We start from the raw sequence: 24,651 nt of genomic DNA, 5'->3' as shown, positions 1-24,651 counted from the left end.
TTAGTGCCTTTATAAGAAGAGGCCAGCTAGCTGGCTAACTCTCTTTCCAGCCTGTGAGGATATAATAATAAGTTGGTGGTTTGTAACTGGAAGAGGGTCCTCGCCAGAACGGTACTATGCTGGCACCTGATCTCAGACTTCAAGCCTCCAGAACTGTGAAAAATAAATTTCCTTTATTTATAAGGCACCCAATCTCTGGTACTTGGTTATACCAACCCAAATTGACTAAGACAGGCCCATACATAGAAAAAAAAAAAAAGGCAGTCCAAAGAAGCTGCCCCTGAGGAAGCCCAGATATTGGGCTTAATAAAGGCTTTATTTTTTTTTCAAATTTTTATTTATTATTTTATTATTTTTTAAAGATTTTATTTATTTGTCAGAGAGAACACAAGCAGGGGGAGCAGCAGGTAGAGGGAGAAGCAGGTTCCCTGCTGAGCAAGGAACCTGATGCAGGACTCGATCCCAGGACCCTGGGATCATGACCTGAGCTGAAGGCAGATGTTTAACCAACTGAGCCATCCAGGTGTCCCTTAATAAAGGCTTTAAATCAATTATTTTAAATGTGTTCAAGGAACTAACGGAGACCTGTACAAATAATAAAGCATGAGAACAAAGTCTCACCAAACAGAACATAAGATAGAAATGATAAAAAGAACCAAATAGAAATTCTGGAGTTGAAAAATAACTGAACTGAAGAGTTCACTAGAGTGGATAAATAGCACATTTGAGGAGACAGAAGAAAGAAACAGTGAAGTTGAAGAATCAGTGAACTCGAGGTTATGTTGTCAGAGGAGCAGAATGAAGAAAAATGAACAGAGCCTCAGAGACCTGTGGGTAACCATCAAGTACACTAACATATGTTTAATGAGTGTGCCTGAAGGAAAGGAGAGAAAGAAGCAGAAAGGGTATTTGAAGAAATAATGGCCAAAATTTTCCCGAATTTGAAGAAAAACACTAATGTACACATCTAAGAAATTCATGAACCCCAAGCAAAACAAAGGGCTCCACACCTACACACTTGATAATCAAACTGTCAGAAGACAAAGAGAGAATCTTTTTTCTTTAAAGATTTATTATTTGAGAGAGAGAGAATGAGAGATAGAGAGCACGAGAGGGAAGAGGATCAGAGGGAGAAGCAGACTCCCCGCCGAGCAGGGAGCCCGATGCGGGACTCAATCCCGGGACTCCAGGATCAGGACCTGAGCCGAAGGCAGTCGCTTAACCAACTGAGCCACCCGGGAGCCCCAAAGAGAGAATCTTAAAAGCTGCAAGAGAGAAGCAACTTGTCGTGCAAGGGATCCTCAGTAAGAATGACAACTGATTTATCATTAGATTATATACTTTTAAATTGGGGGGTGGGTAGAGATTATTAAAGCATAGGGACAGATCTGGTGGGCATATAGAGCTTCATCGTGATTGTGAGGAGCGAGATTTCTCATTAGAATCCAAGCAGTCTAATACAAATGGCTAACAGACACATGAAAAAATGCTCAACATCACTCATTATGAGGGAAATACAAACCAACACCACATTGAGATAGCACCTCACACCAGCCAGAATGGCTAAAATGAACAAGTCAGGAAACGACAGATGTTGGCAAGGATGTGGAGAAAGGGGAACCCTCCTACACTGTTGGTGGGAATGCAAGCTGGTGCAGCCACTCTGGAAAACAGTATGGAGGTTCCTCAAAAAGTTGAAAATAGAGCTACCCTATGACCCAGCAATTGCTTTACTAGGTATTTATCCAAAGGATATAAAAATAGTGATTCGAAGGGGCACCTGCACCCCAATGTTTACAGCAACATTATCAACAATAGCCAAACTATGGAAAGAGCCCAAATGTCCATCAACTGAAGAATGGCTAAAGAAGATGTGGTATGTATGTGTGTATATATATATATATACACATATATATATACACACACACACACACACACATGTACACACATATACACACACACAATGGAATATTATGCAGTCATCAAAAAAACACCCTGAAGTCTTGCCATTTGCAATGACGTGGATGGAACTAGAGGGTATTACGTGAAGCAAAATAAGTCAAAGAAAGACAAATACCATATGATTTCACTCATATGTGGAATTTAAGAAACAAAGCAAAGGAACATAGAGGAAGGGAGGGAAAAATAAAATAAGATGAAGAAAAAATAAGACAGGGAGGCAAACCATAAGAGACTCTTAACTATAGAGAATAGACTGAGGGTTGCTGGCAGGAGGTGGGTGGGGGGTGGGCATTAAGGAGGGCACTTGGGTTTTTTTTTTAATTTTTTATTGCTATGTTAATCACCATATATTACATCATTTGTTTTGGTGTAGTGTTCCATGATTCATTGTTTGTTCATAACACCCAGTGCTCCATGCAGAATGTGCCCTCTTTAATACCCATCACGAGGCTAACCCATGCCCCTACCCTCCTCCCCTCTAGAAACCTCAGTTTGTTTTCCAGAGTCCATCATCTCTCCTGGTTCGTCTCCCCCTCTAACTTACTCCCCTTCATTCTTCCTCTCCTGCTATCTTCTTCTTTTTCTTTTTTTCTTAAAATATGTTGCGTTATTTGTTTCAGAAGTACAGATCTGTGATTCAACAGTCTTACACAATTCACAGCGCTCACCATAGCACATACCCTCCCCAATGTCTATCACCCAGCCATCCCGTCCCTCCCACCCCCCACCACTCCAGCAACCCTCAGTTTGTTCCTGAGATTAAGAATTCCTCATATCAGTGAGGTCATATGATACATGTCTTTCTCTGATTGACTTATTTCACTCAGCATAACACCCTCCAGTTGCATCCACGTCGTTGCAAATGGCAAGATCTCATTCCTTTTGATGGCTGCATAATATTCCATTGTGTATATATACCACTTCTTCTTTATCCATTCATCTGTCGATGGACATCTTGGCTCTTTGCACAGTTTGACTATTGTGGACATTGCTGCTATAAACATTGGGGTGCACGTACCCCTTTGGGTCCCTACATTTGTATCTTTGGGGTAAATACCCAGTAGTGCAATTGCTGGATCGAATGGTAGCTCTAATTTCAACTGTTTGAGGAACCTCCATACTGTTTTCCAGAGGGGTTGAAGGAGGGCACTTGTGATGAGCAATGGCTGTTATATGTAAGTGATGAATCACTAAATTCTACTCCTGAAATTAATACTATACTATATGTTAACTAACTTGAATTTAAATAAAATCTTGGAAGAAAAAAAAAAAGAAACCAAGCAGTCTGGAGGGCAGTGGGATAGCCTATATAAATGAGAAGACATCCTGTGTTTATGGGTTGGAAGACTTGGTATCATTAAGATGGCAACACTCTCCAAATTCATCCACAGACTCAGTGCATTTTTTTTTTTTGATGCAGCAAAGCAAGGTTTATTGAGTGATAGCAAAGTGCTAGTACAAAGCACCCAAGGAGGAGGGGACCCGAAGGGGTTGCTGCAGACTCAGTGCATTTTTAATCTAACTTCCTTTTTTATTGTTGTTGCAGAAATTGACAAATGGGACTTGAAATTCATATTCAGATTCATATGGAAATGCCAGGGACCCAGAATAGCCAAACTAATCTTTAAAAGAACAAAGTTGGAGGACTCACAATTCCCAATTTTAAAACTTACTACAAAGCAATGGTAATCAACAGTATGGTACTGACATAAGGATAAATATATGGATCAGTGGAACAGAACTGAAAGTCCAAAAATAAACCCATACATTTATGGCCAATTGATTTTTGACACGGATGTAAATTCAATGCAGGGAAAGGATAGTCCTCTCAACCAATGGTGCTGCAGTAAGTGGACATCCACATGCAAAAAAATGATATCCCTCCCTCATACCTATATGCAAAATGCAAAATGGATTAAGGCTTAAATTTAGGGCTAAACTACAAAACTCTTAGGAAAGAACATAGGTATAAATTTTTGTGACTTTGGATTTGGCATTATTTTCTTAAATATCATACCAAAGGCCAAGCAACAAAAGAAAAAATAAATTTTACTTCAACAAAAATAAAAACCTTTGTGTATTAAAGGACACTATCAATAAAGTGAAAAGACAACCCAAAAAATGGGAAGAAATATTTGCAAACCATCTCTTTGATAAGGGATTAAAACCCACAATGCACAAAGAACTATTACAACTCAACAATAAAAAGAGAAGTACTTTTATTATAAATTGGGCAAAAGATTTGAATAGACGCTTCTCCTAAGAAGATACAGAAATGGCTAATAAGCACATGAAAAGAATGCTCAACGTTACTAATCACTAGAAAATGGAAACGTAAACCATAGTGAGATAGATACTACTTCACATCCACTAAGATGTTTATAATCAAAAAGACATCAGATGATAAGCATTGGTGAGGAAGTGGAGAAATTGGAACCCTGGTGAGATTATGAAGTGGTGTAGCCACTTTGGAAAATAGTTTGGCCGTTCCTCGCAAAGTTAAACATATAGTTACCATATGACCCAACAATTCCACTCTTAGGTAAATACCTATGAGAGTTGAAAACATATGTCCATACAAAAACTTATACACAGATGTTCATAGCAGCATGATTTATAATAGCCAAAAAGTGGAAATAACCCAAATGTCCCTCAACTGATGAATAGATAAGCAAAATGTGATTGTCCCATACAATGGAAATATTATTCAACCACAAAAGGGAATGAAGTGCTGATACAATGTACAACACAGATGAATCTTGAAAACATTATGCTAAACGAAAGTGCACATATTATATGATTCCATTTATATGAGATGTCCAGAATAAGCAAGGTCACAGAGGTGAAAAGTAGAGTAGGGATTGCCAGAGGCTGGTCAGAGTGGGGAATGAGGAAAGAGTGTTGATGAGTTATGGGGGTTTCTTTTGGGTGGGTGATGAAAATGTCCTGGTATTAGACAGTGTTGAGGGTGTGCAACTTCGTGAATATATTACTTGCCACTGAATTTTATGCTTTCAAAAAAGTGAATGGAGAAGAATGTGAGGTTGAGTGTTAATAGCATATGGAGCCAAATACCAAGTCTGGTGTTAACAATGAGTGGAGCAGAACGTTGAGTCTAGTGTAAATCATAAGTGAAAGAGAATGTAGCATCAACTCTTTTTTTTTTTTTAAAGATTTTATTTATTTATTTGAGAGAGAGAGAATGAGAGAGAGAGAGCATGAGAGGGGGGAGGGTCAGAGGGAGAAGCAGACTCCCCGCTGAGCAGGGAGCCCGATGTGGGACTCAATCCCGGGACTCCGGGATCATGACCTGAGCCGAAGGCAGTCGCTTAACCAACTGAGCTACCCAGGCATCCCTGTAGCATCAACTCTTAATAGGCAGGTGAGCAAGATGTTGAATCTAACATAAGGAAAAGGAAGCAGATATATCTGCTGTTACAATTGCACAGAGCAGAATGTGTTGTCACGTGGTAACAGTAAATGGGGTTTGGTTTCAAGCATTTATAGTGAATCTAGAAGAATGCAAAGTCTAGTGTTAATAGTGCAAAGGGCAAATTACTGAGTTTTGTGTAACAGTCAATAGAGGAGAGAGTGGTGTCTAGTGTTAATGGCAGATGAAGCCGAATGCCATCTCTCACATTAAATGTTAATGGAACATGAAATATCATGAAAACAAAACAAAAAAACAGTGGGGAGATTGTTCTAGATTAAAAGAGTAGCCATATACAGAGGTGCCTGGGTGGCTCAGTTGGTTAAATGGCTGCCTTCTGCTCAGGTCATGATCCCAGGATCCTGGGATCGAGCCCCACATGGGGCTCCCTGCTTCGTGGGGAGCCTGCTTCTCCCTCTCCCTCTGCAGCTCCCCCTGCTTGTGCTCTCTCTGTCAAATAAATAATCTTAAAAAAATAAAAAAAAAGTAACCATATACAATATGAATCTTGAGTGGATCCTTGATTGGATCCCTCACCATATTTACTGATGTTGTTTTTTGACATTTGGGAAAACCTAAAGTTTCTGTATTAGATGATATTATGGAATTATTTATAATTCAATAATTACTGATATAAAATTGATATATAATATATAAATATAATTGATATAAATATAATTATTATTGAATTAATGTTAACTTTTTTAGATGTGACAATATCATTGTGGTCCTTATTCCTTATTTAGAGATGGCTTGTCATGATGTCTGTAACCATTAAATGATTCAGCAGAAATTATGTCTATCTACCTACCTACCTACTTACCTACCTACCTACCCACCCACCTACCTATCTATACAGAGAACTAAAGTAAATGTGGCAAGATGATAACAGTTGGAATCCAGGTGAAGGATATTAGACTGATCATTGTATAGTCTTCCAACTTTTCCATATCAAAACAGAATGTTAAATGAGGCCTTAATTGGAAATGGTACAGAATGTTGTATTTAGCATAAGGCTGAAGGGAGCAGAATATGGAGTCTGGCAATAATGGTAGAGCTGAATGTTGTGTTTGCTGGTGAGTGATTAAAACAGAATGTGACTCAAACAGTAGTGAGCGTAGTAGAACGCAGGGCCTAGCATTAAGAGAGAGGAAAGCAGAATGAGGCATCAAGCATTAATAGTGAAGGCAGCAGAATGTTGTACCTCACGTATGGGTGAATGAAGGAGTATGTGGTGTCTGGCATTAATAGTAAATGAAGCAGAACATTATGTCTAGTGTTAAAAGTGAATTAAGCAGAATGTGAGGTTTGGTGTTAACAGTGAAAGGAACAGAATGTTGCATTTATTGTAAGGGTGACTGGTGGAGAATTAGTGTCTGGTGTCAGTAATGAAGTGGAATGCTGTGTCTGGTGTTCGAAGAATGGAGCAGAATGTTGTGTCTAGCACAGAGTGAATGGAGCAGAATGTGTATCTGGCTTATATAGTGAATGGAGTGAAATGCTGTGTCTAGTGTTAATAGTGAATGGAGCAGAGTATGGTTCAAGAGTGAATAGTGAAAATAGCAGGATGTGGTGTTGAACATTAGAAATGTGAAAGAAGATTGAGGTATGGGCAGAAAAGGGTTCACGTATGATGTTTGGGATGAGGCTGCAATCTTACAAAGGACCTACTTGCAAGGTTGGCCCTTGGTTGACAGCTGGGAACTTGGATTTTGGGAATGTTCCCACTTTCCCTAACTGATAAGGATGCCTCACTGTGCCTAGACTGCCCGTACCAACAATATGGATTGTGCTGAATGTCTGCTTTCCTTCTGGGAGTCCGGAGTTTTGCTATGTGCCAGGCGGAGGGGGCCTATGTGACCAGCACCCAATAAAAATCATCCATACTGAATCTTAATGAACCTCAAAACAATGTCTCTATCTCCCTGGGCAGAAACATCCCACACATGTGACTGCCTTTTTATTTTTAGGGTAAGAATGTGCTCTCTGTGGTCCCTCATGGCGGGGAGAAAACAAGGAAGCCTGCAGATGGTTTCCTACAGACCCTGCCTGTGTCTTTTTACTTTATCACCTAGCTGTGTATTCTTTTTAAAAATTTTTATTTATTTTTTTTATTTTTAGAGATTTTTGTTTTTATTTTTTTCAAGGATTTATTCATTATATATAGAGAGTGAGTGCTCGAGCAGGGGGAGAAGCAGAGGGAGAGGGAGAGGGGAAGCAGACTCTATGCTGAGCGTGAAGCCTGATGTGGGGCTCCCTCCCATGACCCTGAGATCATGACCTGAGTGAAACCAAGAGTCCCACGCTCAACGGACTGTGCCCCCCAGGCACCCCCCCAGCTGTGTATCCTTAATGCAACACTATAAGAAATCTTAGCCGTGAGTACAGTGATACGCTGCGTCCTGTGAGTTGTATCAAATCTCTGAACGTGGGGGTGGTCTTGGAGACCCCCACCACAAAGCATCTACTATTAATGGTAAAAGGAGCAGGATGTTGTATTTAGCACTAAAAGTGAATGGAGGAGGAGGTGGAGTTGAGTGTGAATAGTAAGTGAAGCAGGATGTATGTGGAATGTTGGTAGAGAATGGAGCAAAACGTGGGGTTTGGCGACTGTATACAACATAGTGTTCAGTCTGGAGGAGAGGTTTGATGCATCAGAATGCTGGATCCTGCCAAGTGCAGCAGGTGAAGACAGAGTGACTAATTCCTTGTGCTCCCTTTATCTCAGGCAGGGTAGGGAGATGAGTGTCCTTCTTTGTCCAGGTGTTCTGTGCTCTTGGGCAGTAGGACTTACCTTGGGCAGGGATGCTCGGGAGCCAGAGCTCTGGGTGGTCATGGTGAGCACAGTGGTGATGCCCAGGCCCACACGGGCTGGTGCGGCATCCATGTTGATCCAGAAGGAAATCCATGAGAGGATGACAATGAGTAGGCTGGGAATGTACATCTGGATCAGATAGTAGCCCATCTGTCGCTCCAGGTGGAACCGGGCCTCGATGCAGGTGAATTTACCTGTAAGGAGTTAGAGTGAGAAGGCAAAGTAGCCTGGTGGGTAGGACCATGACTCTGAGGTCAGAACAACCTCAGCTGGAGTCCTGGCTCAGCCTCACACTAGCTCTGTCCTCGGTCAAGTGACTGGATCTCTTCGTGTCTCAGTTTCCTCGTCTGCGGAAAACTGGGGATGATGATGATGATGATGAAGATGATACCTGCCTCATGTGGTTACCTGCGCAGTTACTGTGAGTATAAAATGAGATGATGCCTATAAAGAACTTCTCACAGTCGTCACATCATTTATGCTCAGGGATGTCAGTTGCCATCATCCTCATCAGCCCTGTTTTGTTGCTAAGAGTGGGCCTTAATGGATCAGTTATCTTCCCCAAACATGACTTGATCCTGTTACTTCCTCTTATAAAAACTTTCTTTCCTTCCTTCTCTCCTCATACCAGAAAGTCCCCATTATCTACAGGGAAAAGTTCAAACTTTTCAGTCTGCTCTTCATAGTCATGCTCTAGCCTGTTTTTCCATCCCACTTCCCTTCTTTCTTCACCCTAATCATGAGCCCCTCCACTCTATCCCCTGCCTTGAGCATGTCCTGCACTTTGACCTTTCTGAGCTTTGGCTCCTGCTAATCCCTCTGCCTGGGATGCTGGGACTCTTCCCCACAACCAGCCCCCTGCAGCGCGGTTACTAGGGGAGTTCCTAGAGCTCCCTGGACTGGTTGCCCCGTGTGGGCAGGGCCTCGTCAGCCTCTCCCCCTCGCATCCACAAGGCCTAGCACAGAACTCAGCTCTCACTGAAGTGGGAATAGTGAAGAGCAAATGAGATCATGAATGAGAAAACACTGTGTGAACAGTTTCGGGCTGTGGTACGTGAGTCAGTGTGACTATGTGATCCGTGGGAAGTCACTGCTCTCATGGCTGCTAATGGGAGTCCCATCACCTCTCTGCGTCTCAGCGTGCCCAGGGATCAGGAGAGTATCTCTGGAGGTTCTGAAGCATCTCGGAGGTGACCCAGGAAGGGGCAGCTGTCCTCAAAAGACCAGAGCCCAGGCTGCCTGCCCTTGCCCTGGGCCTTCTACTTGCAGCAGAGCACCCAGTGATTTCTCTCAACCCCCCTGCTTCACCTCCTCCCCTCCCTGGCCCCTGTCAGCAGCCTCTTTCATGCCTCCACTCTCCTCAGCTGGGCTCAGCAGCAGCCTCCTGTCCAGCCCTCCAACTGGTGTACTGACTGACTGCCTTTCTTCTGCTGTGCCTCCGTGAGCTCCTTCCCGGCCTGTGTCAGGGCAGGCGAGGCCAGTCTTGGTCTGACCCCAGTTCATTCCTGCATCCCATCTTCCTACAAAGGCTGTGCTATGCCTGGGAGACAGAGAGCTGAGCAGAACAGCCGTGGCTTCTTCCCCCTCTTGCAGCTCGCAGTCTAGGGGGACCCTTTCCAACTGCACTGTTTACGAGCCTTAGTGCCACCTCTCAGCTTCCTCCTGCTGGGGTCTGATGAGCGCACTCTGTGTACTGTGTCCTGTCAGAAATGCCAGTTCCCCTGTGACCGACACTGCTAGATGTCCTAATAGCAGCTCCTCCCTTCCACCTTGGGAATAGGATTCATTTTGACCTGGGCATGCTGCTACCTGGAATGAAGACTGTGTCTCCCACCTACCTTGCAATGAGCTATGGCCTGAGCTTCACTTATGTGCCCCAGGACATCCGGGAAGAAAGTATCAGAGTTTCAAAGACTATGCTCTTAACCACTAGGTAGTAAAGAACTGTGTCCATCACGGGCACCTCATAAGATCTGTTGGATCAAAGGCTGAATGAATGTTTGGACCTACCTGTGTTGTAATGCTTTGTGCAGTATCTCAAGTCCTTCTCCTCTTTCAGGATAAACTGGGGTAGAGTTAGTCCATCTGCCACCTGCACAGCTCCCTGCTCCTGCCACTCGAAGATCAGGTCATTCATGGTATATCCAACTGGGATGGGGGATCAGAAGAAGGAGCGGTCACCACCCAGAAGCACTTATTTGAGGCATGTCAGAGTTGGTTTGGGTTAGAGACTGAGAGGCATCAGGTACTAGAGGGAACGCATGAGACCCATGTTGCCTCACCACGACCCCCTCCTGACTCCCTTTCCACCCTCTCCCCACCTCCCCTGCAACCAAGGAGGTTAAAACTGGTTTTATTGTTTATATCGAGCCCCTGCCTTCTACCTCCCTTCCTGCCCCTACATTGGCTTGTCCTTTCGCCTCCACCTCTTACCCCCGTGGTCCTAGTCAGTTCACGTCTGCTGTTTGGCCTGCGTACCATCCTTGCAAGCTCCCTGCTCTGCTCACAGCAGCTTTTCCTCTGGGGAATGACTCTACAGAATACTGTTGTGGGACTATCAGCTGGGGGCCGAGGTGTTAATGACTCAACTAGACCAGTCAAATGCTCTGTCCCAGGACTTGACTCTTGAGTCAAGTGACAGAAGTTTCAGGAGTTGGCTGGTGCCAATTCCCTTCAGATGTGGTGCTCCACCCAAATCCTCTGCCCTCGTTCCTATACTTTCAGCTTCTCTTTTAAGTCCGTGAGGAAGCCCTATGTCCTTCCCTTGAATGCCACCTTTTAAATTAGATTGGTTTCTGTTTGCAGTCAAAGTCAGCACCCTCCTCCAGTAGGTTCACTTGTGACCTCCTACATAAAGCCCCCTCCAGTGCCCCCTCTCAATCCCAGTCAGAAGGAAGCACTCTCTCTGCCGGGAGTCACAGCATTCAGACTTCCAACAATACACTTACCACCTGCTGCCCTGTGTTAGAGTTATTTGTGCAGCTAGCTGTCTGTCTCCCCAGCTGCAGGGAGCATCCCCGGGAGTTCAGGGACCGTGGCTTATTCAAGCTCTTTCTCCTCTGTTCCTGGAGAGCATATTCACAAGGGACATGGAACAGTGCCTCTTGGGAGAATACTGCTGGCTCCAAAGCTGGGCCTCAGCCAGCCAGTAAGGGGGGTTAGATTTCTAATGCATTTTCTAAAGCAAAGACCCCCATCTGGTATTTTGGGCTCAGTCATCTCGTGGGGTCCAGCAGTTAGGAGCAGCTGTATGGGAATTTCTGCAGGTCCCATGGGTAAAGGGGAGTCTGGTTCTTTCTAAAGCCCTCATGCAGGGCACTCACAGCTTTCCAGTTGCATGATACACGTCTGGACATCCATGGGGAAATTCTTCAAGTCCATGGGGCAGGCCAGTGTTAGGGTGATTCTGAGAAGAGAAGGGAGTTGAATGATGCTAGAGCCACAGACCAGGGAAGCTGTACCTCCATTCTAGTTATTACCAGAAAATCAGTTATCTTGGATAGGTCAAGGAGGTCAGGGAACTAGTGTTTATTGAAATAATATACGTATATTTCTACATTCCAGATACGGAAATAGAGGCTCAGAGAGATATAGTAGGTTGCCTAAAGTCATACAGTCGGTGGAACTTCTGGGTTTCTGTGGAGTCTGTCTGGCTTCTAGACATCTGCTTTCAGCAAGTGAAATGAAGGCCTGGAGGCCAGGTACTGCCCCTGATCCCTACTCTTCTGCAGAGGCTGAATTCCAAGTTGAGCAGCCCCAGGCCTCAGGCATCCAGGTACACTTGCAGCAGGGGCTCCAAGTGGTTCTTTGCTGCCTCCCTTCATACACTGGACTCATCAAACATTTTAAAGAGGCCCTGGGTGTCCAAACAGAGCTAGCTCACACCTGTGGGCTCGTCCTGGGGTCAGTTGGGAAGTGGTGGGTGCCCCAGGCTTCTGGGAGAGCTGTCTATTTTGGTTTGTTCCACTCTTGCTGAGGCTGAGCCTTAGAACCAGAGGGAGTCCCCCAACAGAAGTAAAGTCCACAGTTCAGGCTAGGATGCAAGGCTTCAGCTTCAAAGGCTGTGCCCACATCGGAGCACCTGCTGCAGAGAATAGAGAAGAAAGGCTCTCAGAGCCCAAAAAGGCTTAGATCATCAGACCAACCCCCTCATTTGACAGTTGAGAAAACTGAGGTGCAGAGAAGGACTGGTCAGGACCCCTGCAAGGTCACACAATGCGTGATAGCTCAAAGGCAGGATTCAGAACTATGTTTCCTGGCCATTGGATTCTGAGTTCATGTGTTTATTTTCTGACACTGCTCTCCTGGAAAGCGCCTCATTGGTGGTGGTCTAGGGACACTTGGCTGCTGGCACCTTACTGCACATGGTGAGCACATGGCCCTGTATCAGCCTCCTCCCTCCAGCTCACACCCACTGCTCTGGGTTTGGGCCCCATGTAAGCACAAGGTATAAGCCAGCAGGGGGAAAAGGGAAGGGAAGGGGAGGGGGAAAGTGAAGAGAAAGTGAACAGAGTTGAATTTCTGAAGATAAAAGCTCCAAAGTAGGGCAGCTGTCACACTAGGTTAATTTTCTGAAGTTGAATGACCTTGGGAACATCACTTTCTGCTGATTTGTCCTTCTGTCATGCTGCATGGGGCTTAGCTTTGTAGAGATACCAAACCAGCCTGGCAGCAGCAAAATCCAGGCAGAGTAACCTCTCCTGCCCCAACCATCAGGGCGCCTGGGGTCATCCTGAGCCCCCCACCCTTCCACCTGGATGTGCACTGGCAGGATGGGCTCCAGGTTGAGGAAGGCCACGTCCACCTCTGGCTCCACCCAGCCATCCCCTCCTCGGTGCCTCCTTTCCCTGCTGAGGTTCTTAAGTCCCCTCTCCCACCTGGCCTGCTCGCAGGAGTCACCCTGAGTCCAGTCACATCTGAAGGTTAGGATGGTTGCAGCCTCGCCTAGGGGCCTGGACATTTAAAGCTCATCTCCTAATGGAAACAGAAAGATTTATTCCCCGAAGAGCTGGAGGGGGAGGAGGAGTCATTTAGGGCCAGTGTCCCCTTGAAGCTCTTTGAAATAAACACATACTCATTCATTCATCAAATGAGCGCCTCTTGAATGCTGGGCACTGTTCTGCTAGGCTCTGAGTGGGCATCGGATGCACACCAACAGATTGGAATCGGGGCTGTGCTACTGGGTGACTGTGGGAACTTTGGCAAGTCACTTAAATTTTCAGATCTTCACTTGTCTGATCTGCAAAATGGGCGTAATAGAAACTATTTCATGGAATTGTTAGGAGGATTACAAATAATATATGTAAAATACCCAGCCTAGTCAGTAAATTCTCAGTGAATGCTACATATGTAAGAATCTAGCATGGACATTGGTCATTTTCTCCATGACTTGGGGGAGGGAATGGGGAATTACATGGGAAGAGTTGGCAGGAGACTCTGAAAGTTTGCCCCTAACCAGTATCTGCAGGATACCTCCCAGCTGAGAAGGGGGTCCCAGCTTCATAGACTCAGTGCAAGGTATGGAGGATGGAAGGGGTTCATAGAAGGGAGGGAGCAGCCCTGGCTTGTACCTGTGAGTAGCCTGGCAGGCCCATTTTTGTTGAAGTTGCTATGACTTTTCAGGCTTTGTGCCTTTGCTCCTACTAATTTTTTTAAAAATTGTGATAAGAACATTTAACATGAGATCTAGCCTTTTAACAAATGTTTACGGGTACAATATAGTATTGTTAACTCTAGGCACAATGTTGAACAGCAGCTGTCTAGAACTTATTCATCTTGAGTAACTGAACACCCCTGCTACTGAGCACTGTCTTTGAATACTCTTTTCCCTTCTTGTTTTATTGAAATGCTGGGTAAGCTTAGGGGCCTAACCTTAACCCCTCTGTCTCTAAAATGCTTCCTCAGTTCCCCCGGTTATAACGAACCACTCACCTCTAGGACTTCACCCAGTATGTTATTCTTACTCCCTGAGTGTAATTTACAGAGCTGGCTCTGCACATTGTGCAAAGATGTGGGGTTGCCCAGGCCTGTGCACCCGTGGTTGGCCCACCTCTTAGCGTCTGCCCCCAGGAGGCCATGGGACCAGGTGCATCCTGAGGAGGATGGCAGGGGTGAACCTGTGTGGAGCTCACCTGATGCTGTAGAGGACATTTCCATTCCGGGAGATCCTCAGCAGTTTGTTGTCGGTGGTGATCTCGTGGAAGTGGGCCCCCTTCTCGTTGGCGAAGAACAGGTCAGGCTTCCAGATGGAATCCAACATGGATGGGTCCAGGTCCAGAGAGTCATCCGGGTATTCATTGTAGGCCAGCCGGGGGTCATTCCACTGCTGCCTCAGGAAGATGTTGACCCTATAGTCCTACAGCCAGGAGATAAGGAGGTGGAGTCAGGGTCAGGCCCCGGATGTCCGCTCTTGGAGGGCCCGGATGCTTTCGTTCAGTGCTCCCCAAAGTCCCTTTTGGAGAGTTAATGAGGGTGGTTGCAGCTTATGTGGGTGAGACATAAAGTCTGTGCCTCAGGGAAAAAGTCAGGGGAGTCTTCCCTGAAAATCCTCTCCATGCCCTATGAAGTATATTCAGCTCTGAACTGAGATTATTTAAATGGTACTCTTTTGAAAAAATTTAAAAATAAAGTTCCACCTGATAATAATAAACACCTGTTTTCATCCTGTTGACATTGTGTCACGTTTGCTTCATGTTTTCGACTAGAGAAATAGCACATCTCAGATAAAGTTGAAGTCCCCCTTTTATTATGGAGGCTGTCAGGGCAGTAATTCTCATGCACAGTGAAGTTTGAGAATCACTCTTCCAGGTAGATTGATGGAGCAAAAGGAGAGGCTGAAAGCTGCTGCCTGAGCATTCAAACTGTTCTGCTTGAAGAAAACAATTAGTTCCCAAGCAGTGAAGGAAGGATGGGTGAATTCTGCGGTGCTCCTCCTGGTTCTAAAGTACATACCACTCTGTTTCAATCCCAACCTTCTGCAACCTTCTATCACACATGTTGATTTATTTGTTTGGGGAGGATTTCCTTTTTAATTTTTTTTTCCTAATGTAAACTCTACACCCAACGCGGGGCTTGAGCTCATGCCCTCAAGATCAAGAGTCACATGCTCTACTGACTGACCAGCCAGGCGCCCCTGGGAGGATTAATAGACGTTGTGGAGCCACATCTTACTGGGTTCTAAACTCAGTGCTAAGTCTAATGCTTCTCAGATGGGACTGCAGTGTAGTTATTCTGCTGGAAAAAAAAGTCATGATCAAACCAATTAGGGAAATGTTGGACTAAATCAAATGCAACTGATTTTTTTATTGTGGGACTTCTTGGAGACCGTAATATGCTAATTATTTGTATGTATCTCCAAGAGGGGAATAGAATATATATTTCCCCGATTTATTTTGCGTACAGAACTCTTGCATTTTGGGCATGATGCTTGCCTTCTACAGAATGTATGTAGGAATTGCCGGCCTAGTCGAAACTCCCTCCCCCACCCCCCACCTTGGTTTCTTTTCTGGATGGAGAAACTGAAGTCCAGAGAGTTAAGACTGACCCAGGATCACTCTGAAAAGGCAGGTCAGAGCTGAATTGTGGAGCGTAAGAGTTCTGCCTCCTAGCTGAGGATTTGTTCAGCTGGTCCTAGGATTGCTGAAACAGTCCATTCAGCAACCAATCACAGCCTGAGAAGCAGTTAGTGGTATGGGTAGGTCTCCATGCCAGGAAAGTGGGTCATGAAGTTAAGAAATATTTTCATGAAGAAATATTTTCGATTTTGTTAGGGAGGCATTGTAAACCTGGGATCTATGAATATTATGATACCACAAGTAGAATTTGGGGTTTATTTGTGTTTTCCCAGGAAGAAGAACATGGCTGTCTATGTTGGATTCTCAAAAGGGTCTATAGTTCCCCAAAAGATCAATAACCTGGGTTCAAGTCCAACTCGGACTGCTGTCCTTCCAGGAATCATCTCCACATAGGAGTGCCTGCTGCCTCCCCTGAAGGTGCTGGAGAAATGAGGTCATGTAACATTTTCTCTTCCTAATCACTCTTGATCTGTCATCAGCAGGGATGGACTAAAACAAACAACCCTCCTCGCCACCCTCACCCTCACCCCTGCCAGGTCCCCCCCAGTACGTGCCTCATTCTGTTTGCGTCCAGAAATATCAATAGCTTCATAAAGTGTTCCAAGGTATTTTATAGGATTGTGCTATAATTTAATTGAAGCCTCTCCCTCCAGCCCCATAGAAAATGACATTTGGTCTCATAATCTCATGTCTTATAAGTCCCGTGGTGGAGGGAGGGCTCTAGGCCAGACCTGGATGTTGATACTTGGTTTTTCCTGCTGACAGTAATGGACAGCTCCCAATCTGGCCACCTCTGATGGGGGAATTAGAAGTAGCCTCTCTTTCTCTCTTCAATTTTATGTGGAGTGTGTGTGTGTGTGTGTGTGTGTGTGTGTGTGTGTGTGTGTGATGGGGCACTGGGCAAGTCATGTCAGAGGAAACAGACCATGAATGGTAGGGCAGGAAAAGCCTCCAGTCCCCAAATCCCAGCTGCACTTTTGAGGTTCTTGCCAGTGACGTGTCAATGCTGTTTATGTGGCTGGAAGGAAGAAAAGAAAGTAGCATTTCTTAAAATGGTCTGTTAGGCACCAGACACCATTCTAGATACTGTCTCACACAATTAATCCTCGCAAACATGGGCAAGCTAGACATCCAAGTTCCCGTAGTGAGGGGAAGGGGATCAAGGTTTGGAAAGGCTGTGAAACTTGTCCAAGGCCCAGAGCTAGTAAGTGGCAGAGCTGGGCTCCGAAGGCCCGTCAGCCCCACCTGCCGTTCCATCCCACAGGGGCGGATAGCCAGCTGGGTGCCAAGGATACTCCTCTCTCCTCGCTGCCTCCGTGAATTCTGCCTGCTCAGCTTCAGCGGCTTCAGCTTCTGCAGGAGCCTCAATGCCCCCAGGCTTCCATGGCCTCTTCCTTTTCTGATCTCCCAGCAAAACAGAATCACTGGAAACATGTCCTTTAGCACTGTAGGTGTCTTATCTCCTCCACTTGATCAGCAACATTTTGAGAGGATGAACCTGACCTTACATTTCTCCTGCACCGTCTCGCCTACCCACCCAGTCAGTGCACCTAGGAGCTACCCAATACCCAGAGGGAGGAGGAGGCAAAGCCAGAAAAAGTTCACTTAAGAAGAGCTTTCCTCATTTGAGAGTGGAGAGCCTGAGACCCAGAGAGGGAAGGCATTTTCTAAGGTCAAACAGCAATTCATTAAAGGACCCACGATCGGAACCTGAATTTGTTTCTCTAGTGTTAAAAGGAGTTAGGATAGATGGTCTCGAAGAACCCTTCCAAATCGAATAGCTAATTGCTAGTTTAATTTTTTTCCGGCAACATTTAACTGAGCATCTACTGAGTGCTAGGCACTGTTCTAGGCACCGGAGGATCTGCTGAGAACAAGAAAGACATATTCTTGCAGCCACAGAGCCTAAGTGTAATGTTGACAGCACATGGACATAAGGGCTCCCATAAGGATTAAGTATAGGGCGCCAGGGAGGTGTAGAAGACAGGCCCTCCCACTAGACTGGGGGCTGGTGGTCAGGGAAGGCTCCAGAAGAAGTAATACTCAAGGTCAGACTAGATGTGGTTGAGCCAAAGAGGACAAGCCCTCTGGGGCAGGAGGAACCGCATATTGGAAGGCCTAGAGGCAAAGCAGGGCATAGCCCTTTGGAAAGGAGAGCAAGCAGATGAGAAAGGGGAGGACCGTTTATGGGGCCTTGCCAACTGCCCTGAGGAATTTGGGCTTCATCCTGAGAGTCATGTGGAGCCTTTGAAGAATTTTAACATTATTATGTTTGTATTTTATGACTGATATTTAAAAAATATTTTCTTTTTTCTTATTATAAAAGTAAATGCATGTTGATGGTAAAAAAAAGGTAAAGGCACATCCCTTAAAAGAAGAAAAACAAAGTAGCCATAGGGTCTCGTGATGAAATGGCTAATGAAAAGTGAGAGCAGGAGACCTGGAGGATGTATCTGGTGTCCTCAGGCAGCTCGACTCCTCCTCCTGGCAGCCCACGCTCTGCCCACAGCAGCTGCTGCCCAAACAAGCTGTTGCATCGATTTTCTCCCCTCTGGTTGGGAAACGGCAGTAGGAAATGCAGTTTGGAGGCAATCGATGTAATTGGTGTAATAGGCTGAAGGCTAAAGGCTGTTTTGCTTAGTTAGCCCTGCAATCACGCTGGTCAGTGTTCAACATGCTGGGGGGCCCTGTTCAGGTTCAGGGGCCAGAGGAGCAACATTTGAGTTCTCTACCCTAGAACCTCAGGTTCCAGCTCTGGTAGTTGGCTTCCAGGTCTCAAGCTCTCAAGGGTGGCCCATCTAAGTCTGAGGTGGGAGGGATTTCCAGAGCTCTAGCTCAATAGTCTTTAGCATCAACTCACCCATCCTCCCTGTGAAGAGTCCCTGATGGTCTGCTTTCTGGTACCTGGGCAACTGCCTTGCTTCTAAGACCAAGGCAGAGCATTAATCCCTTCATTCACTCATTCTGTCATTCAATAAACATTTACTGGCCGCTTTCTGTGTGCCACCTGCTGTGGGATCTGCCCCCCACTGCCACCCCCACTGTGTCTAATTTCAGATTCTAACCTTTTCCAGTAGACTCCTCTAAACTCAGTACTGTGGCAAAAGAGGAAGCATGAAGTGTTTTAGTAGGAAAGAGCCTGTGTGAGTGTAGTGGTGAGAAGGGGATGTGGTGGGCGGGGTGTTGTTACCTTTGCAATCAGAGCCAAGAGACAGCACCCAAGCCCTGGACAAAGAACCAGATTCTTAGACCTTCCTAGGTCTCAGCATTCTGGCTCTCAAGCGATGTCTCTTCTCGAGACTCATTTCTACTCTATAAACATGTATTAGGCCTAGAATGGTGATGATGGAGGCATAAGGTCTTGGTTTCTATCCTCAGACAGTTCAAATTATCTAGCGGGTGAGGCAAGATATGGACACAAATATCTACCGTACAAAACTGACAGTGACAGAGGTCAAAGGGGTTTTAAAACTTTGCTATTAGATATTGCTCTCAAGCTGTTGAGATAGTTTCCAGCCAGGTTGGATGAATCTGGAAAAGCTTTCAGAGAGAAGGTGACATTGGAAATAGCCCCCCCTTTTTTAAAGATTTTATTTATTTATTTGACAGAGAGAGCAGCAGAGGGAGAGGGAGAAGCAGACTCCCCGCTGAGCAGGGAGCCCGATGTGGGACTCAATCCCAGGACCCTGGGATCATGACCCGCGCTGAAGGCAGACGCTTAACCGACTGAGCCACCCAGGGGTCCCAGGAAATAGCCCCTTTCAGTTTGCCTCATCCTACTGAAGTTAGCATCTCTAGGTCTGGTGTCCTGAGATGGGAGCTCTGTCTAATTGCAGCTGGAAAGGAGGACAGGGGTATGTGAGGAGGAAGTCCAGAGGTGAGGAGTGAGGCTTAGAGCAGGACAGGACTTGAGGCTGGGATGTGGCCTCCTCAGAGTCTTTACCTTAGGGTGTATATAGTTGCAGGTAGAAGGAATCTCGTGTAGAAGGAACAGCACAAGCAAAGGTGTGGAAGTAGGGGCATTCCGACCATTCAGCTTTGCTCAACCACTAGCCGTATAAGTAATAATAGGTCCCCCTTATTGAGGACCTACTATGTTCTAGGCATTGTGCTAAGCACGCCACACATTTCCTCTCATTTTATCTTTAAAACAATCCTATAACATAGGTATTTTCAACCTAAGTTATAGATGAAGATTCAGAGAGGTTAAGTAATTTGTCCAAACTCACCCAGTAATCAGTAAGGTTGGAATTTGGATCTGGTTTGTCTGATTATACAAATTCATGCTCTCAACTACTCTGCTGTGATAAGGCGGTAAAATGGGTTGATTTGAGACTGCAGATATCTTTAACTGCCAAACCAAGGGGTTTGGATTTTGTCATGTAGTCAACTGGGCACTGCTGGGGTCTTAAGCAGTGGAGCAATATCTCTGTTTGATTTCAGAAAGGTCAGTATGGCAGAAAGACCATGAAGTCCTGGAAGTGAGAGAAACAGGCACAGGGGGACCTGTTTTGAGGCTGTTGTGGCAGTCCAAGAAGGGCCAGCTAAGCTAAGACAGCAGGAATGGAGTCTGGGGTAGATGAGAGAAGCATATTTCTGTCATGACCATCATCAAATATTACAGTTGGAAAGAACCTGTGGAGAATTCTGTCTCAGCGTTTTCATTTTACACACAGCCCAGAGAGGGAAAGGGACTCTCCCTGGGCCACACAGCAATTCAGCGACTAAGGTGGGACTTGCATACAGACATCTTGACCCCATCCCACTTCTTTTCCTATCTCCTTGTACACCTTTGAGGGTAGGAGAAGGAGAACCTAGTTGAAGGTGCCATTAAGCAGGCTCTGCTTTCCTTGGAGAAGCTCAAATGTGAACTTGGCTCTGACAGGATTTGGGATTAGCATGAGAGCTGGACCAGTCTGCTGAAAGCCAGGGACTGGGGGCATCAGAGTAGAGGATGCCCAGGCTTGGTTTATGAGCCGCTCCTTCCTCGCCCACCTGCTGCCCTTCTTCCTAAGCACTTCCTCAGACCTCTGAGAAGCACTGGGGAGCCAAAGTCATAGACTTTGTGAGACAAGTCAGCCCCAGCTCTTCCCAGTTCTGTGAGAGTAAGGACCTGGCCCATTGGCATATGCGGAGTTTACTAAATCCTGCCCGAGTGCCAGGTCCTGTGCTAAGAGCTTTAGCGGACACTTTCTCTCTAAATTCTCACAGTGATGCCATTTTGCAGATAAACTGAGGCCTGGGGAATATCAAGGGCTTTGTGTAAAGTTAGTGACAGAGCCGAGACTTGAATCCATGACTCGCTGACTCCAAAGTCTGCTTTTAAGTAGTATATAGCATTGGCTCCTTTTTATTAATAATGCATCATATTTAGTTGCTGTTCTGTGCCATTTGGCATGAAGAGAAGATTCTTCTCCCCACTGGACAGGTGAGGAAATTAAAGTCCTAAAATCTTGAGTTCCCACCGCTAGTCACTGGTAGATCCAGAATTGATAACAGCGGTGCAAATAATACTAATACTTAAGATTGAGACTTTACCACGTGTAAGGAATGATGACAAGAGCACGATGTGTGTTATTTTATCTTCATAATAATCCTGTGATGTAGGTTCTATTACCATTCCCATTTTACAGTTAGAGAAATCAAGGCACACAGAGGCAAAAGTACTGTTTCTGACATCACACAGCGAGTAAGTGCCGAAGCTGACATTTGGACCCAAGATTTTCATGCCAGAGCCCACGCACTTAAGTCCTAGACTGCACCGCCCGGGATCTCCTAGAATTGCCCCAGGTGAGAGTTTCATGTCACCTGAATGCCATCGGATACTGCTTCTCGCTATGATTATGTAGCTGTGGGTTTGCAGAGACCCACAATTGTCAGGAAGTATTAAAAGGACAAAGCTTCTGCCCCAAGTCCAGCAGTCCACTAGTGCTTCTACTTCAGTCCTGATCTGACCCTTGAATTTGACCCATCGTCTGCTCTACACTCAAGTCCAGTGCTGGCAGACTCCCCAGATCCCGACCCATTGACTTCTTGGATCCAGATGCTGGCTCTGTGGCTTGAACCTCTCCCAAGTCACCACACTGCCTGGTGCGTTCTCATTCGGATCTCACGCAACCAGAGATACATTTGTTGTAAAGAACTGTGGATGGTTTGGACCAGTGGAGCTGAGCGTCTTTGTTTGTCTTTAGGGAATCACTAAAACACAGCATGAGTTTAATAATTACATAAAAAGCTAATAGCAACTACTTTTATTGGGAGTCTAGCATTTGCTAGAACTTTATATGCCTTGTATCTCTGAACCTTTCATCAACCTAGCACATTGGGTATTATTATCCTCATTTTACAGGGGAGGAAACTGAAATCCAGAGAGATCAAATAGAGGTTAAATGTCTGCCCCAAGCTCCCAATAGCTAGTAGGTGTTAGAGCAGGGATATGAATCCAGGAATGTTTGGCTCCCAATTTCATGTTCTTTTCACAACTGCATGCTGCCACTCTAGTTCCTTTTTTTTTTTTTAAACCAAATTCCTATGTGGGTAGGTAAAAGAAATATAACAGACATAGTATACTGGGACCCCACTGAGCCCATGTGACAGGTTGGCTCATGCATGTCCTTATAGTCAGTAGCAGGTGAAGAACTTTGGATTGGGATATTAAACAGTGAGGTGGCTTCATAACTGGTTGCCAAAGGGTGCAAATTGGGGGTGGATGTTAAGCTGGAAAGAGGAATGAGGACAGTGTTGGCAGCACGGGGCACAGTAGTGAGACATGCCACTAGCACATTTGGCAATATGGAAACCACAGGTTGCTCTGTGTGGGTTAAACTAACAGCAGAGAAGAATTTTCAGTAGAGGAGTTTGGCAAGGCCCAGCATCAATCACAATGTCCCACGTGTAATCCCGATGATTTGGAACAGGCCTGTGCTTGTAATTTAATAACTGGAACCCTAATTTACTGGACTGTATCTCATTTAGAGAACTGTTTTATAAACATATGGGAGTATTCATTTAGTAGTATGAGAAAGGGTGTTTTGAGGAGCAGGAATTTTGGCAGTTGGTAATCTAGCATCATCTGGTGGGGGGGAACACCAACATTTTCATTCCTGCAGAGAGGGTTTCTGTGTGGTGAGGCAGGGATGCTTTCTTAGATCTCTCTCTGGCCTGGATGAAATTTTCCCTAAAGACTGTCTGTCTTCTTTTCCTGTAATTCCAGGTATGTCTAATGTGACTCCTGATTGGCTTCCCCGATATTCAGAGAGCGGCAAGGGAGTGCTTTCATGGAGGACATAGCATTCTTATTACTTGAATGGAAGGCCCCACTGTAAATTAAATAACGTGGCAGTCTTATTTACCAACTTCAGTCTTTTGTGGGTTTGATTGTCCTGAGTCAGCCTTTCTGAATCCGATGATAGGGAGCCAACTCTGAGCTGTCATAAATTCCCGATTGCGACGCCCCCCTCGGTGGTGTGCTGGGAGAGAGGCATCCAGCCCCGTTTTCTGCCTGTAACAGACTCTAATGGCATTTCTGAGCCTTCTCTCTTTGGCCTTCTTTTAGTATTCAGTTTATCGAGGCTTTGTGGAGTGTTGAGCCATATCTAATTGGATGACATTTAATAGACTTTCTGTTGGATTCCCCCAAACCCAAGAGTATAAAAAATGACCTAGCATTAGCTGTGTAGAGAGACAAAGTGTAATGGAAAAAAGCGACAACAACAAAAGGATCTCATCCAAAACAGCAGCCAACCTCACAAAATATCCACGAATAAACCTAACAAGAATCTGTGACTCATAGATATTTAAGAAAAACCCCAACAACTCTAAAACTTTACTGAAAGGCATAAAGGAATACCTAGATAAATGGAGAGATGTACCGTGTTTATATGATATTGTAAAGATGTCAGTTCCTCCCAAATTAATCTATAAACTCAGTGCAACCCCAATAAAAACCTGAGGTGATTTTTGTCAGCCTCAACAAGCTGATTCTAAAGTTCATAAGGAAGGGGAAATGGGCTAGAAACATCAGGAAAACCTCGTAAAGAACAACAGAGAACTTTTTCTACCAGACATAGAAATATAACGTTAAGCCATAATAATTAAGATAGTGTGGTATTGGTGCAGAAACAGACAAATGAAGCAACAGAACAACACACTGAGACTGGAAACAGATGTAGGTATATATGGGGATTTAGTTTATGAGAAGGATAACATTTCACAGTGGAGAAATACTGACCACTTAAGAATAATGATGGGGAAATTACTATCTAATTGGAGAAAAATAGAGTTGAACCACCACCAAATACTTTACAGAAAAACAAAACCAACTATATTAAGGAGGTACATGTAAAAAGGGAAACCTATAATATTATTGATAATGCCCAGCACGCAAAGAATATGCAAAGATGCTCAAATTCACTAGGAGTCTGGAGTGAAAATTAAAAATGACAATGAGGCACCATTAAAAAAAATTCCATTTGATAAAATGAAAAGGCTTGACAATATCTTGGGTCGGTAAGGATAAAGAGAGATGAACACTGTTGTGGGGACAGTGAATTAGAAGCTTCTTTGGAAGTAAGCTGGACAATGAATCTGTCAAAATCACAAAAAGTTGCATGTCCTTTGATCAAGTCATTCCACTCTGGAACATCCTGAGGAAATGTGCAGAGTTATGTACAAGAATATTCTTTGTGGCATTGTTTGTAATAGTAAAAAGCTGCATAAACATAAAAGGTCCACCAGGAAAAGAACTTTTTTAAAAAAAATCTTATTTATTTATTTGAGAGAGAGAGAGAGCACAAGCAGGGGAGCAGCAGAGGGAGAGGGAGAAGCAGACTCCCCACTGAGCAGGGAGCCCGATGTGGGACTTGATCCCA

The 24,651-nt window shown here is 44.9% G+C and overlaps 1 protein-coding gene across 2 annotated transcripts in view; it reads right to left on the bottom strand.

Moving 5' to 3' along the window:
- Window positions 1-24,651, bottom strand: part of GLRA1 (glycine receptor alpha 1) — a 79,328-nt gene that overhangs the window by 9,042 nt on the left and 45,635 nt on the right. For both annotated transcript variants that reach the window (XM_025867187.2, XM_025867188.2), the window contains exons 4-7: window positions 14,339-14,562; window positions 11,531-11,613; window positions 10,218-10,355; window positions 8,187-8,401 (exon numbers count right to left, since the gene is read on the bottom strand). In XM_025867187.2, the coding sequence (XP_025722972.1) occupies window positions 8,187-8,401; window positions 10,218-10,355; window positions 11,531-11,613; window positions 14,339-14,562 (660 nt within the window). The remainder of the gene's footprint in view (window positions 1-8,186; window positions 8,402-10,217; window positions 10,356-11,530; window positions 11,614-14,338; window positions 14,563-24,651) is intronic.

The sequence above is a fragment of the Callorhinus ursinus genome, unplaced genomic scaffold (genome assembly GCF_003265705.2).
Source record: "Callorhinus ursinus isolate GAN/ISIS: 27379988/994484 unplaced genomic scaffold, GSC_fseal_2.0 scaffold3, whole genome shotgun sequence".
Taxonomy (NCBI): domain Eukaryota; kingdom Metazoa; phylum Chordata; class Mammalia; order Carnivora; family Otariidae; genus Callorhinus; species Callorhinus ursinus.
Note: the sequence above shows the minus strand (reverse complement) of the source record. Positions and strands in the feature narration are given on the sequence as shown.